The sequence below is a fragment of the Diplotaxodon limnothrissa genome, linkage group LG11 (assembly GCF_057381915.1).
Source record: "Diplotaxodon limnothrissa isolate DT_005_m linkage group LG11, D_limnothrissa_male_GT1.1, whole genome shotgun sequence".
Taxonomy (NCBI): Eukaryota; Metazoa; Chordata; class Actinopteri; order Cichliformes; family Cichlidae; genus Diplotaxodon; species Diplotaxodon limnothrissa.
In genome coordinates this window covers 33979933-33995768 of record NC_140606.1, presented here as the reverse complement: position 1 = coordinate 33995768, position 15836 = coordinate 33979933, and the positions used below count along the sequence as shown (strand labels likewise).

The 15836-nt window shown below is 45.6% G+C and overlaps 1 protein-coding gene across 1 annotated transcript in view; it reads right to left on the bottom strand.

Annotated features, from left to right (window-relative positions):
• Positions 1–530: 530 nt before the first annotated feature.
• The window catches only part of crppa (CDP-L-ribitol pyrophosphorylase A), a 70843-nt gene continuing 55537 nt past the window's right edge, over positions 531–15836 (bottom strand). Inside the window, exon 10 of the mRNA XM_085365875.1 lies at positions 531–1195. Coding sequence (XP_085222001.1) covers positions 1100–1195 — 96 coding nt within the window. The 3' untranslated portion in view covers positions 531–1099. The remainder of the gene's footprint in view (positions 1196–15836) is intronic.

Sequence of the window (15836 nt, the reverse complement as noted above, 5' to 3'; positions counted from 1 at the left end):
TTTATTTTACAGCCAGTAAAACAATACATCCAGGCAGCCTGTATGATACTTAGATGATGAAAGGTTAAATATAAAGAAATACCAATCTGCTGTCATTGATATCTACTCTGTTCTTTATTCCCTGCTGTCAGTTTTCTGTATATATCCATGGAAGAGCAGGGAAGCTCCAGAACAAAGCTGCACTGCATAATAATAACATACTATTAATGAATGCTAATTATTCCAAAGTCTCTCCAAGAAGAACATGGGATTCCACCAGCTCACCAGAGTTGGCTCACTGAAGGAAACACGAGCTTCTTCTGCACTAAGCGGCTTCACCGGAGGGCGTCACTGATGCATGTGGTCGCAGGCAGACTTCACGGACTTCAATTACCAATCAAGTTTCTCTGAAAACAGTATTAGTAATATCTACTCTCAAATGTTATTTTTTTTCCTGACATCTTTGAATGACTTATGTTCAAGAAAGACTCACAGAACAACACAGATTTGACATATTCATTGTTTTATTCAAGTACAAAAATATTAGCAGCTCCGTGTTCATGTTTCAGTCATAAAAAGCTTCATCCAGTGGTAAAGGCAGCGAATTTGACACCCAGCTTTTTTGGCATACGCGCTGCAGTTCACATTTCCACAGTAATAATTCAAAGCGATGTGGCCTGTTATTGCATATCTGTGACAACCGCAGCAAAATAACTCTTAAAGCGATTAAAAACCAGAACTGAACTGATCCGACAACAAGAATCATCTGCAGCCAAAGCGCCACATATCTTAATCATCAGTGCGACAGAGCGACACTGTTTGTCTGGGGAACACAAACTCTGAAAAATAAAAAATAAGCCAACTGATGACATGGTTCTTTTTTACTATGATGAACCACAACAGTTTTTTTTTTTTATATACACATGCACACACGCACACACAGATAAACAGGCCAACAACAGAGAAAAAAGTCTCTTTTTCAGTCTGCTTCTTGATGATCTATACATTTACACATTTAACCTTACAGTAATTGATTCAAGGTTACAAAGAAAAGTCTCAGACGATCTCATCCCAGGAGTGTTCATGAGTCACAGCGTGGTTTCCAGTTGTGCTGATTCCTTCATGCCTGCAGAAGCTGTCCCACCAGGGCAGGGCTCCTCTCCCGAATTAAGGCTGACGCGATCTCGGCGACCCGCGACGCTGACCTCTCCCAGTGCTTGGTGCCAGAGAGACAACAGGAGGAGAAAAACAAAAGACAGTGAGGTCATTTTTTAAAGAACATTCAATTAAAACAAGACAACAACACACTGCTAGTGTGAATAAAGTCCCAACATAACAGTTCAAATAACCATTTGTTCACTTTTATGTCTCTTCTCAGGAGACATGAGTGTGTTTAAGTCATCACAGGGTTTGTAACCTCAAAACTTCAGCCAGAAGCATCCAGTGAGCATTAGCAGCCAATTCAAAACAGTTGGAAACAATGTTCAAGCACACCCATGTTGTTCCACTTGCAGTAATGACAAAAGAAAGAAACAGATCTGTTAGTTGGATTTGTAACATCAGTGGCTTGGCTGTGCTCTGCTCTACACAGACACGAGTGACAAATTCGATGTTTAAAATTTACACGCACGCTTTCCACAAGAATTCCCCTAACGAGAGAAAAATCTAAACACGGCATGAAGTGCGTGGTATTCTGAATTCACCACTTTAATTTGATATTAACAATCGCAAATTCTGGTGGTGGATTTTCTCGACTAGCGTGTCAGTTTCACAGCTTGTTCAATCAACAGCCGAAAGCAATTTTCAAAAAAGGGCGAAAAGATCAGAACGGAACAGAAGTAAACCAGTTTCTTTTTTCAGAAATGTGGTCAAGCTCTCTTAATGTGAACCGATAAGATCTCCTTTGATATTTATGGTGCATGATATTGGACAGATCTGCAGTAAACCACACGTTCAGACAAAAGGAGACCAGTTTGGCCCTTTAAGGCGGGCTCCACTGTTGTGGTTGTTTTGCTTTCGTGATTCCTCTCGTCTGTATCTGTTTCTTTTTTCTATGCAGACCGCCTGCGCAATGCACTTTAAATGGTTCTCACTCCCCTGATTTCATTCCTTTTAGGCTGCATTGACTCCCTACTTTGATTTAGTTTCTTGATGACGTCAGTGAGTGACCTGTTTTCCATTTTTTCAAAGGGAATGGAGTTCAAGGAGCTTCGCTTTTTTAAAACCATGGCTTGTTTCCTTACACAGATTTATGCTTCATGCTCAACCTGCCCTTTTTCATATAGAAACTGTGGACTTCATTATGGCTTTTGATGTAGCTGATGTAGCATTAAGCATTAAAGACAAATGTGCAACAACACGCAGCAAAGAGTATACTCAGAACACAAAACAGCACACACAGAGAGAGAAAAAGAAAAGCAAAGGTCTGGAAAAGATTAAATTTTTGTAATGCAGTAAAATGTTTTCTACTCAAACACCAAAAAACATTCATGTTTTTTGTTTGCTACAGCACCTGCAGCTTATGGCTAAAAACCACCTCCTTCATATTGCGCAGCTCGCCCTCGTGCTGACAAATCAGCACTGAACTGTTGAGGCTGGGGGTGGAGGCACACGTCAAGACCCCAAAGGATCCAGTGTTTCCCAGCAGATAATTAGACTGTAATGAGATCTTTCAGCTCCTCACTTTAGGGACTGCCACTGCCTTAGTTTCACCAACATTATCTCAAGCGTCACCTCCTGTCACACTAATGCTTTGCATTAATCTTCTCTGTTGTCTTCCTCTTTTCTTTGCATGAAGCTTTTTTGAATTTTTTAACTATTGCCACCATCTATAAACCATGCATCATCCTCTACCTTGACTACCTCTTCTCCTTGCATCTTCACCTTTCCAACTGTACTTTGTCTTGCTTCTACTTTTGTTCCTCTTCTCTCCATTGCATACCTTCAACCTACATACACCATGTTACCATGAGTTGAACAAAGAACAAGATGGCTGCTAGGGTGCAGACACACGGCTTGGCAGGTCCTGTGCGTTTGCCAAAAAACCCACCTAAAAAACCATCTAAAAACCCCTGGATCTTGACATCAACTTGTCTTTTTGTTTTTATACATTTTTATCTTCTGTGGAGTTCGACATGTCCAAGAAAGCTGGATAATTATACCACTTTCCCAGCCAAATGGAGTCAACATCTTTTGTTCACAAGATTCTTGGATTTTGGTCATGCCAGACCACCCCCAGGTAAACATGAACAATCAGATATACCACAACTGTCGCTGGAGATTCTGAAACTTTTTCTGATGCTACTTTTGGCTGGTGATATAGAACTAAATCCTGGACCTAATTCAAACATCAGTGATTTGGACTGGCTACAACTAATTAGCCTAGTTAGCCTAGGCCTGCCTGAGCCTCCATTTCAGCTTCCTGGGCCTCCATTTCAGCTTCCTGGGCATCCACCTCAGCTGCCTGGGCCTCCATTTCAGCTAGCTGGGCTTTCACCTCAGTTACTCGGGCCTCCACCTCGGCTGCCAGGGCTTACACCTCGGCTGCCAGGGCTTACACTTCAGCTGCCCGGGCCTCCACCTCGGCTGCCTGGGCTTACACCTCAGCTGCCTGGGCCTCCATTTCAGCTAGCTGGGCTTTCACCTCAGTTGCTCGGGCCTCCACCTCGGCTGCCAGGGCTTACGCCTCAGCTGCCTGGGCCTCCAACTCAGCTGCCTGGGCCTCCATTTCAGCTTCCTGGGCCTCCATTTCAGCTGACTGGGCCTCCACCTCGGCTGCCTGGGCTTACACCTCAGCTGCCTGGGCTTACACCTCAGCTGCCTGGGCCTCCATTTCAGCTAGCTGGGCTTTCACCTCAGTTGCTCGGGCCTCCACCTCGGCTGCCAGGGCTTACGCCTCAGCTGCCTGGGCCTCCAACTCAGCTTCCTGGGCCTCCATTTCAGCTTCCTGGGCATCCACCTCAGCTGCCTGGGCCTCCATTTCAGCTAGCTGGGCTTTCACCTCAGTTGCTCGGGCCTCCACCTCGGCTGCCAGGGCTTACGCCTCAGCTGCCTGGGCCTCCAACTCAGCTTCCTGGGCCTGCATTTCAGCTTCCTGGGCCTCCATTTCAGCTGACTGGGCCTCCACCTCGGCTGCCTGGGCCTCCACCTCGGCTGCCTGGGCTTACACCTCGGCTGCCTGGGCCTCCATCTCAGCTGCCTGGGCCTCCACCTCAGCTAGCTGGGCCTACACTTCAGCTGCCTGGGCTTCCACCTCAGCTGCTCGGACCTCCACCTAGGCTGTCTGGGTCTCCACCTCGGCTGCCTGGGCCTCCACCTCGGCTGCCTGGGCCCCCATCTCAGCTGCCTGGGCCCCCACCTGCTGTACCCAAACTACAGTCTCCGGTAAAGGGTTTCTCATCATTAAATGCTCATAGTATTGTCAACAAAAGGACAAGAAATCCTGCTATTAAAATTTACAGAGGAACAAAGATCTGCAAGACATTTAATCAGGCTAAAGTAATCTGGGACACTAAAAATAAACCAAAGGGGCTTCTATGTGGACACATTAACATTCGCAGTATGTTACCAAAGCATGAGCAACTGGAACATATTCTAAGCAATTCCAATATTTCTATTTTGGGTATCTCTGAATCTTGGCTCACAAGTTCTTCTCCTGAGTCTGCGGTTGTCTTTCCAGAGTACACAGTATTCAGAAGGGATAGAATTGGAACAAGAGGAGGAGGAATACTTGTGTATGTAAAATAAACACCTGGATTGCTCTTTACTTAGTTCACCAATAGATGTCGAAATAGAACATATTTCTGTTAAAATCACTCTTTCCCCAGAAATGTCATTTACGTTGATCTGTTTATATCGCCCTCCTTCAGCAAAGAATATTTTTTATGAACAACTACAGATATTACTTAAATATCATGCTATAAATAATAAGTCTAATGAAATAATTGTAATGGGAGATTTTAATGTCAACTGGGACTGTGAAAAGGACAGAAAAACACTCAAGGACATAATGGAGACTTTGAACTTTACTCAACACATTGAACAACCCACAAGAATAACAAGACACTCTAAAACTAAAATAGATCTGGTTTTCAGTAATAAGCCCGAGCGAATTATTAAATCTTATAATTTTATCACTGGTATTTCAGACCACAATTTTATATTATTTTCTAGAAAACTTATAAAATCACAGGTTAAGAATGACTTTCAAAGTTCATCTAATAGGAGATCCTTTTATGAATTCATACCAAGAAGTCAGCGACAAAATGTAGCAGAAGCATTAGCATCAGTTAACTGGGAGCCTTTATTGTGTAGTGATGATCCACAATTCTGCAGCAGTCACTTCACTGACATTGTCAAGGATGTTATATCAACATACTCCATTAGAGCTCGACAAAAAATAAAGACAACATCTAATTTGCCCTGGTTAAACAAAGAGTGCAAGAATTTAATGAAAACAAGAGATCAATTACTAAAGCAGTTCCTGAAAACAGGTCTAACTCTGGATAGACAGAGATTTACTTCATTGCGGAATAAAGTAACAAGAAGTTTGAGACAGGCCAAAGCAAAATTTTTTATAAATATAATTGAAAGAGCCAAAGGTAATGGTAAAATTATCTGGCAACACTTAAATAAATTACTTGGCCGTCATTCAAACAAAAGTAAAAACACAATTGAACTTTATGTAAATAACTCTATTGTTAGAGAGCCTCTATCTATTGCCAGTAACTTAAACACTTTCTTTATTTCATCTGTTAAGGAGATCAGTCAGAGCTTTGACTCAGTCATATGCTCTGATAATGTGAATGATGTTGGTCAAAATTTGTTCACCATCACTCATATTTCAGACACTGAAGTTGCTAAACTAATTACAGGTTTAAAACAATCAAAAGCACTTGATGTATATGGTATTAACACAAACTTCCTAAAGGAACATATGGATTTTCTTGTACGTCCAACAACTCATGTTTTGAATATGTCTTTCAAACACTCCATTGTTCCAACAGATTGGAAAATTGCTGCAGTTACACCAATTTTCATAGCAGGTGTGAAGACTGACATGGCTAATTATCGCCCCATAAGCATACTCCCGGTCGTATCTAAAATAGCTGAGAAGTGGGTGGTTAAACTCCTCACTGCTCACCTAGAAAACACCCAACCCTCATTACATCCATTGCAGTTTGGCTTTCGGGCACATCACTCCACAGATACTGCCCTGTGTATGTTAGTGGAGAACTTGAAGAGCTTGCTGGACAAGAGTCCCTGTGTTGGAGCTGTATTTTTAGATCTGAGGAAGGCTTTCGACTCTGTAAACCATCAGATATTGTTATCCAGATTGACTCGGTTTAATATCTCCAGTCAGGCTCTTCAGTGGTTTGCCTCATATCTCTCACACAGGAAACAGTGTGTGGTGTTGGATGGGGTTAAATCTCCATATTTAGACTGTGATACAGGGGTTCCTCAAGGATCTGTTCTTGGGCCCTTATTGTTCTCTCTTTTTATCAATAACTTACCTGAAGTCTGTCCAAATATATTTACTCAAATGTATGCAGATGATGCAGTTATATATACGCAAGCAAATAGTGTCCAGCAGGTGGCAAAAGATCTTACAGCTGCTTTAGCATTAATGCATAGCTGGCTGGAGGACTCATGCCTAATGTTGAACACCTCAAAAACTGTCGGTATGTATTTTTCAAAACGCCCCTTAAACTTGAAGCAGTCAAACATATTCCTGGATGGAGTAGAGCTTGAATTAGCTCCAGAATTTAAATATCTTGGGGTCATTCTAGACCCAACATTGTCCTTCAAGAGTCACATAAATAAAGTGTCCCAGGTACTTAAATTAAATAATCGAAATTTTAATCATATACGTAATAATTTAAATATGAATGTTGCAAAAACTTATTTTTACTCAATGATCATCTCTCATATGGACTATTGTTTGACATCCTGGTCACTTGCTTGTCCAACAAGACTTAAAACTATTGAAAACATTTATAAAAGAAGTTTAAAACTACTTGACAAAAAACCGACTTCCCACCACCACTGTCATGTGTTAAAAAAACATAAATTACTGAACTTCAATAACTTAGTGAAACTTAAAAGAGTGAGTTTAATATATAAAGTCTTACACTCCCTTGCTCCACCACCACTAAAGCAGTTCATTAGGCATAAAGAAAGCTCAGACAGGACCACTCGAGCTACAATCCGAGGAGACTTGTTTATACCCCACAGACGGACAGCATTTGGGCAGAACGTCCTTTCTGTCCAGGGTGGCCATCTGTGGAACAGTCTTCCTCAACCCATTAGAGAATGCTCGACATTCAATTTGTTTAAGGCAAAGGTTAAAAACTGGTTATGGACAAATCAAGTGTGTGATCATGTATAAGTTGTATAGTTTTAATGTTTTATTTGGGAACAGAATGGTGTGTATGTGTAAGTTTGGTGATGGAGTTTTTATTATGAATGAATGATGAATTTTTATGAATTATTATGTCTATTTTTATGCTTAAGGACAACAGATGGAAATTAGCCCTTGGCTATAATCTGGTATGTTTACATTCATGTAATTTTTTTTTTTTTTTACATTTATGTTCATTAAACTGCACTGTCCTAAATAAATAAATAAATAAACCCCACCATGTTCTCTTCCACCTGCTCAGATCACAATGTTGTCTATGAACATCATAGTCCACAGAAACTCCTACCTGTCCTCAACTGTTCACCTGTCCATCACCATCGCAAAGGAGCTCAGAGCAGATCCCTGATCGAATCCTACTCCCACTTTAAACCCATCTATCACTCCTACTGCACACTTCACCACTGTCTTACTGTGACTTCCTTGTGCAGTATCACAGTTCCTCACTTGGCACCCTATTATCTGTGCAATTGATTCTGACCATCTCTATACCTCTCAAATACATATCAGATCCATCTATCACTGCTTATCTGGGTTTAGGGGCAGCAGTCTAAGCAGAGACATCCAGACCTTCCGCTTTCCGGCCACCTCCTCCAGCACATTTAGGGGGACACAAAGGCACTTCTGAGCCAGCTGAAAGCATATCCTGGGGGTGTCTCAGGTCCTCTTCCTGGAAAGGACACGACTGGAACATCTCAAATACTCGGAGGTGCCCAGGAAGCTCTGAGTCCCAAATGGCCAGCTCCTCATCCCATCTCTGAGCCCAGACACCCATAGGAGGAGGCTAATTTCCAATGCTTGTATCCACAATCGTATTCTTTCTGACACTACCGCGAGGTGAGTGTAGGAGCAGAGCTCAACCAATGAATCGACTGTTTTGCGTTCGTGCTCAGGTCTTTCTTCACCGCTACAGAGTCCACATCATTGCTGACACTGCACCAATCCATCAGTCGATCTCCTGCTTCACTTTCCTCTCACTCATGAACAAGACCCGGTGATACTTAAACTCCTCCAGCTGTGGCAGTAAATTTGTTTTTGGCCTGAAGTGGGCACATCGAACTCACAGAGATTGCAATAAGAAGACATTGTGAGATATCGCCTGGATGTTCCCAAGAAAATATCAGAGACTATACTGGGTCCAGATGTTCTTCTTAATCCTGGTACTCAACTCATGCATAGTGCAGAGGGAATTTTCTGCCTTGGCAGAGGTATGCAACCCTTGTTATAATAAGTAATCACTAGCTCAGCCCTTCAACCTTTAGTTACTGTCTGTAAAGCTTTCCAAAACATTGCACATATTTGCAATGTTTGCGGTGGAAGACATACCACCAAAAGCTATATAATCCACTCAACATATTGTCACTTAGAAACCCACCATGCTTTGTTCAGGAAGTCTTTATCATTATTCCCACTTTCGCTTGTCTTGTTTAAGATCCAAAAACAAACCTATCAAAGTGCAATACTGTCAGACAAAAAGAATGGTCAAACCTACAATGCAGAATCCAGGTTTTAGTAATGGCAAATTATCCCTTACAACAGATTTGAATCAGACTTGCAGTATTTCAGCAAAATAACACCAACCAGGCTGACAGCTATTCTCCTGGGTCTGCAGCCGCTTTCATCAGCCAACTCTCAAAATGAAGGGTTTCTTAGAAAGGAATAAAAACATTTAGGAGGGCTTTTCACAAAGCTTTTAATTTTCTAACACCCACATAGAGGAAAATAAAAATATATTAAAAATATATCCTGCTAAAATGACAAATCATCTGTGATTTGTGATCTGGAACATCCTGTTTAGCACATATTTGGACCTGGCTTCTAAATACATTTAGTATTACAGATTGGTGTCGGCAGTTTAACGCATCTGGAGCAGAAAATAAGCTTTCTGTCATGGTCCTGGGCCATGTGGGCCCAGTATTCTTAGTTCTTTGTATTTTTGTATTTCGTTCCTTATTTAGGCCATGTCTTCTGAGTTGCCCTGTTGTGTTGTTCCCTAAGTGTTTTCCCTTCATGGCTCTCTCCCCCCTGTGTGCCCTCTATGTATTGATGAGCCCTCGTCTCCCTTTGTGGTTGTTTCATCTCCAGTCGTTGTTTCATGTCGGAACCTCTGTGCCTCTACATGTCATGTTCAGTTCACCCCGCCCTGTCTCGTTATGATTATCAGTGTCACCTGTGTTCCCCGTGTGTGCCCACTTTCCTCGTTTACCCTCTGTGTATTTCTGTCTGAGTCTCCCTCTGTTCGGCGTCGTGTTCTCCCTCATGTTGTGTGGATCTCCCTGTGTCTACCTTCGAGTATTAGTTTACGTTTTTCCGGTTTAGTTTTGCATGTCCTGTATTCTGTCCTGCCAGCATTAAAGCTGTGTTTCTTAAGTTCATCCCCGTGTTTGTGAATATTGCTATTGGGTCCTTCTCCTGCCTGCCACACAACGTATCATGACAGAAGAACACGACCACAACATGGACCCAGCAGTTCACAACCCCTCCGCGGACTGACAGTACGACGCGACCGTGCCGGACCCAGCGACACAAAGACTGGAGATTGTCCGGACAGTGGAGTCGCTATGCGACAAGTGGCTGCACTGTTCCAGTGAGGAGGAACGGGAGGAGTTCGCCCGCCAGGTAGGGGTGTGCGTGTCTGTGTTCCCCTGGTTATGGGAGACGCTGCACCCCCTCGTCAGCGACCTTCTCGTCTCCGCTCTCCGACTCCGTCCGCAGCAGCAGCGGCCCGGTGGGCGTGCACCTTCACCAGAGCCGTGCCATCGCGCCGTTGCCCCGCCGCCTCATGAGCCAGTGGCGGTCAGAGTCGGAACGGTGAGGCTCACCACGGACACACCATTGGCTCACACTTCATCAGCTTCCGCATCTTCGCCACCGCCTGCCTGCACGGAGATGCCCGAGGCTGTTGACTTCGGTGAGGAGGAGTGGCAGCAGGTGTTGCGGGCTTATCGGGAGGACGAGCTCCGGTGGAAGCCCTGGCTCATCTCGGAGCAGGACCTCTCACCTGCTGCACAGCCTACCAGCCGCTCGCCGTCTCCAATCCGCTTAGACTTTACTTCGCCTGCCTCATTTCTGGCAAGGATGTGGGCGGACGACCGGGAGATCGCCGCTACATCACCCCCTGCATTGGTGCCATCAGCGCCCATCGCGCCAGCTACCAGAAGGGGGCGGCGCCGGCGCCGCCGTGGCACCGCATTAACTCCGGAAATCATGGAGCCCGGTCTCTGTGAGCAGCAGCAAGCAGCTTGCACCCACGTAGAGGAGGAGCTCCGGGGAAAGCCGTGGCCTACCCCCGATTGTCAGCACATCTTTCGGGGAACACGCCTGGCTCTCGGGGGCCCTCGGAGCCGCCAGGGTCTGCAGCCTCTCACAACTCAGTTAGCTCCCTCGCAGCCCTTCACAGCTCAGTTAGCTCCCTCGCCGCCACCCTCAGTTCAGTTAGCTCCCTCGCCGCCACCCTCAGTTCAGTTAGCTCCCTCGCCGCCACCCTCAGTTCAGTTAGCTCCCTCGCCGCCACCCTCAGTTCAGTTAGCTCCCTCGCAGCCACCCTCAGTTCAGTTAGCTCCCTCGCAGCCACCCTCAGTTCAGTTAGCTCCCTCGCAGCCACCCTCAGTTCAGTTAGCTCCCTCGCAGCCACCCTCAGTTCAGTTAGCTCCCTCGCAGCCACCCTCAGTTCAGTTAGCTCCCTCGCAGCCACCCTCAGTTCAGTCTCCAGTAGCTCCAGTGCCGCCTGTAGCGCAGGCCCCAGTAGCTCCAGTGCCGCCTGTAGCGCAGGCCCCAGTAGCTCCAGTGCCGCCTGTAGCGCAGGCCCCAGTAGCTCCAGTGCCGCCTGTAGCGCAGGCTCCAGTAGCTCCTGTAGCCCAGTCCCCGATAGCTGGTCAGCTTAACATTCAGCCAGGGGTCTCAAATCTCTCTGGCTCTGCATCAGCTCCTGCTGGGAGCTCGGATGAGCTCATCCAGGACTCCGCGGCTCCCACGCCGCCATCTACCTCGTCAGCTGGAGGGTCCGAGGGGCCCGTTCAGCCTCCTGTCTCCGCTGGAGGGTCCGAGGGGCCCGTTCAGCCTCCTGTCTCCGCTGGAGGGTCCGAGGGGCCCGTTCAGCAACCTTCCTCGTCAGCTGGGGGTTCGGGAGAACCGCACCAGCCTCCTGCCACGTCAGCTGGAGGGTCCGAGGGGCCCGTTCAGCCTCCTGTCTCAGCTGGAGGGCCCGAGGAGCCCGTCCAGCACCATGCCACATCAGCTGGAGGGCCCGAGGAGCACATCCAGCCACCTTCTGCTACGCCTGGTCCAGCCTCAGAGCCTTCGTCTGCTGCAGCCTCAGAGCCTTCGTCTGCTGCAGCCTCAGAGCCTTCGTCTGCTGCAGCCTCAGCCTGTGCTTCGCCTGGTCCCGCCTTGACTGGTCCCGCCTCGACTGGTCCTGTGCCCACCGGGCCTCGGCCAGTACGCCTGACACTGGAGAGCCGCCGCCGCTGCCTTGCGCGCGGCCGGCCCCCTGAACTGCTCCGTCGTCTCCTTCGCCGCCGCCGCTGCCTTGCGCGCGGCCGGCCCCCTGAACTGCTCCGTCGTCTCCTTCGCCGCCGCCGCTGCCTTCCGCGCGGCCGGCCCCCTGAACTGCTCCGTCGTCTCCTTCGCCGCCGCCGCTGCCTTCCGCGCGGCCGGCCTCCTGAACTGCTCCGTCGTCTCCTTCGCCGCCGCCGCTGCCTTCCGCGCGGCCGGCCCCCTGAACTGCTCCGTCGTCTCCTTCGCCGCCGCCGCTGCCTTCCGCGCGGCCGGCCTCCTGAACTGCTCCGTCGTCTCCTTCGCCGCCGCTGCCTTCCGCGTGGCCGGCCTCCGGACCAGCTCTGCCACCTGTGCCACCCGCCTGGTCGGCCCCCCGACCGTGTGACCCGTGAACTCTGGTGCCTGTGGGCTCTGGGTCGGCCCCCTGAACTTTATTTTGACTATGGTCATGTGCTCCCGTGTTTTCTGTTGTTTATTTTGTTTCCCGTTCTGGTCCCTCCGTCCTGGTCCCCCGCCTCCCGCCCTGGGTGGGTTGTTTTCTGTTTTTGTTTTTGTTTCTCGGGTTTGGGCTGTCGGGAGCCAGCCCTTTAGGGGGGGGTGATGTCATGGTCCTGGGCCATGTGGGCCCAGTATTCTTAGTTCTTTGTATTTTTGTATTTCGTTCCTTATTTAGGCCATGTCTTCTGAGTTGCCCTGTTGTGTTGTTCCCTAAGTGTTTTCCCTTCATGGCTCTCTCCCCCCTGTGTGCCCTCTATGTATTGATGAGCCCTCGTCTCCCTTTGTGGTTGTTTCATGTTTCCCCAGCCCGTTATGTCTGTGTTTTCCCCGTGCTCTCTCTCCTCCTGTCGGAACCTCTGTGCCTCTACATGTCATGTTCAGTTCACCCCGCCCTGTCTCGTTATGATTATCAGTGTCACCTGTGTTCCCCGTGTGTGCCCACTTTCCTCGTTTACCCTCTGTGTATTTCTGTCTGAGTCTCCCTCTGTTCGGCGTCGTGTTCTCCCTCATGTTGTGTGGATCTCCCTGTGTCTACCTTCGAGTATTAGTTTACGTTTTTCCGGTTTAGTTTTGCATGTCCTGTATTCTGTCCTGCCAGCATTAAAGCTGTGTTTCTTAAGTTCATCCCCGTGTTTGTGAATATTGCTATTGGGTCCTTCTCCTGCCTGCCACACAACGTATCATGACACTTTCTGTCACTCTGTCCTTTCTTGACCTTAAAGCCTAGCTCCACTAGCCAGCTTGTGCAGGGCCTGGATGGGAGTGCAACGAGGTGTGAGAGCGATGAGCGTGGAATTGGGCCTGACTGTGGTTAAAGGGAGCAAGAAAACCTGGGATCCAGAGCTCCTAGAGCACTCCTCAATAATCAGAACCAGCAGGAGGAGGAATCAGATGACATTGATTTTCCACACCAAGAAACTGAAGGGGGAACTGAGGTATTGGAGTACAGATCACCAATTTTAGCTTCATTGATTAAAGTAACATAGGTGAAATGGAAGAAAATAAATAAATAATATATGGAATTAAAATATGATGAATGGGCTCCAGAGCCATTCTGTCATATGCCACCGCTTCTTAGTATGCCTTTTGATTTTTCTGAGGAATAAGATCAAGGGTGCCATTTTTCTTTATCGTGTACCCAAGCCATTCTTCTGTGGTTTAATCAATGGTACAATGAAACGAGGAGATTGGGCAGTACATCTGTAAGCAGTCAACAGAATGTGGCTGATAGCACAAAGTTACTCATATAGACTAAGGAATATGCACTGGTTCATCAGTGCGAGAAACCGAAAGTTTTGGTAAATGTGATTGCGTCTTTTCATTGTTTATTAGATGAAAGCATTCCTTCAGTTGTTATCTAAAACCAATTACATGTTCACACGGAAGGTTTTTGAAATGCTACATGTGTTTGGATGATCTGAAATACTGTGGGTATGATAAATGTGATGAGCACGATTATCAGCTGATTACCACCCAAGTGTACGGGACGAGGACCCTGGGAAAGTAGTTTTCTAGAAAACTTATAAAATCACAGGTTAAGAATGACTTTCAAAGTTCATCTAATAGGAGATCCTTTTATGAATTCATACCAAGAAGTCAGCGACAAAATGTAGCAGAAGCATTAGCATCAGTTAACTGGGAGCCTTTATTGTGTAGTGATGATCCACAATTCTGCAGCAGTCACTTCACTGACATTGTCAAGGATGTTATATCAACATACTCCATTAGAGCTCGACAAAAAATAAAGACAACATCTAATTTGCCCTGGTTAAACAAAGAGTGCAAGAATTTAATGAAAACAAGAGATCAATTACTAAAGCAGTTCCTGAAAACAGGTCTAACTCTGGATAGACAGAGATTTACTTCATTGCGGAATAAAGTAACAAGAAGTTTGAGACAGGCCAAAGCAAAATTTTTTATAAATATAATTGAAAGAGCCAAAGGTAATGGTAAAATTATCTGGCAACACTTAAATAAATTACTTGGCCGTCATTCAAACAAAAGTAAAAACACAATTGAACTTTATGTAAATAACTCTATTGTTAGAGAGCCTCTATCTATTGCCAGTAACTTAAACACTTTCTTTATTTCATCTGTTAAGGAGATCAGTCAGAGCTTTGACTCAGTCATATGCTCTGATAATGTGAATGATGTTGGTCAAAATTTGTTCACCATCACTCATATTTCAGACACTGAAGTTGCTAAACTAATTACAGGTTTAAAACAATCAAAAGCACTTGATGTATATGGTATTAACACAAACTTCCTAAAGGAACATATGGATTTTCTTGTACGTCCAACAACTCATGTTTTGAATATGTCTTTCAAACACTCCATTGTTCCAACAGATTGGAAAATTGCTGCAGTTACACCAATTTTCATAGCAGGTGTGAAGACTGACATGGCTAATTATCGCCCCATAAGCATACTCCCGGTCGTATCTAAAATAGCTGAGAAGTGGGTGGTTAAACTCCTCACTGCTCACCTAGAAAACACCCAACCCTCATTACATCCATTGCAGTTTGGCTTTCGGGCACATCACTCCACAGATACTGCCCTGTGTATGTTAGTGGAGAACTTGAAGAGCTTGCTGGACAAGAGTCCCTGTGTTGGAGCTGTATTTTTAGATCTGAGGAAGGCTTTCGACTCTGTAAACCATCAGATATTGTTATCCAGATTGACTCGGTTTAATATCTCCAGTCAGGCTCTTCAGTGGTTTGCCTCATATCTCTCACACAGGAAACAGTGTGTGGTGTTGGATGGGGTTAAATCTCCATATTTAGACTGTGATACAGGGGTTCCTCAAGGATCTGTTCTTGGGCCCTTATTGTTCTCTCTTTTTATCAATAACTTACCTGAAGTCTGTCCAAATATATTTACTCAAATGTATGCAGATGATGCAGTTATATATACGCAAGCAAATAGTGTCCAGCAGGTGGCAAAAGATCTTACAGCTGCTTTAGCATTAATGCATAGCTGGCTGGAGGACTCATGCCTAATGTTGAACACCTCAAAAACTGTCGGTATGTATTTTTCAAAACGCCCCTTAAACTTGAAGCAGTCAAACATATTCCTGGATGGAGTAGAGCTTGAATTAGCTCCAGAATTTAAATATCTTGGGGTCATTCTAGACCCAACATTGTCCTTCAAGAGTCACATAAATAAAGTGTCCCAGGTACTTAAATTAAATAATCGAAATTTTAATCATATACGTAATAATTTAAATATGAATGTTGCAAAAACTTATTTTTACTCAATGATCATCTCTCATATGGACTATTGTTTGACGTCCTGGTCACTTGCTTGTCCAACAAGACTTAAAACTATTGAAAACATTTATAAAAGAAGTTTAAAACTACTTGACAAAAAACCGACTTCCCACCACCACTGTCATGTGTTAAAAAAACATAAATTACTGAACTTCAATAACTTAGTGAAACTTAAA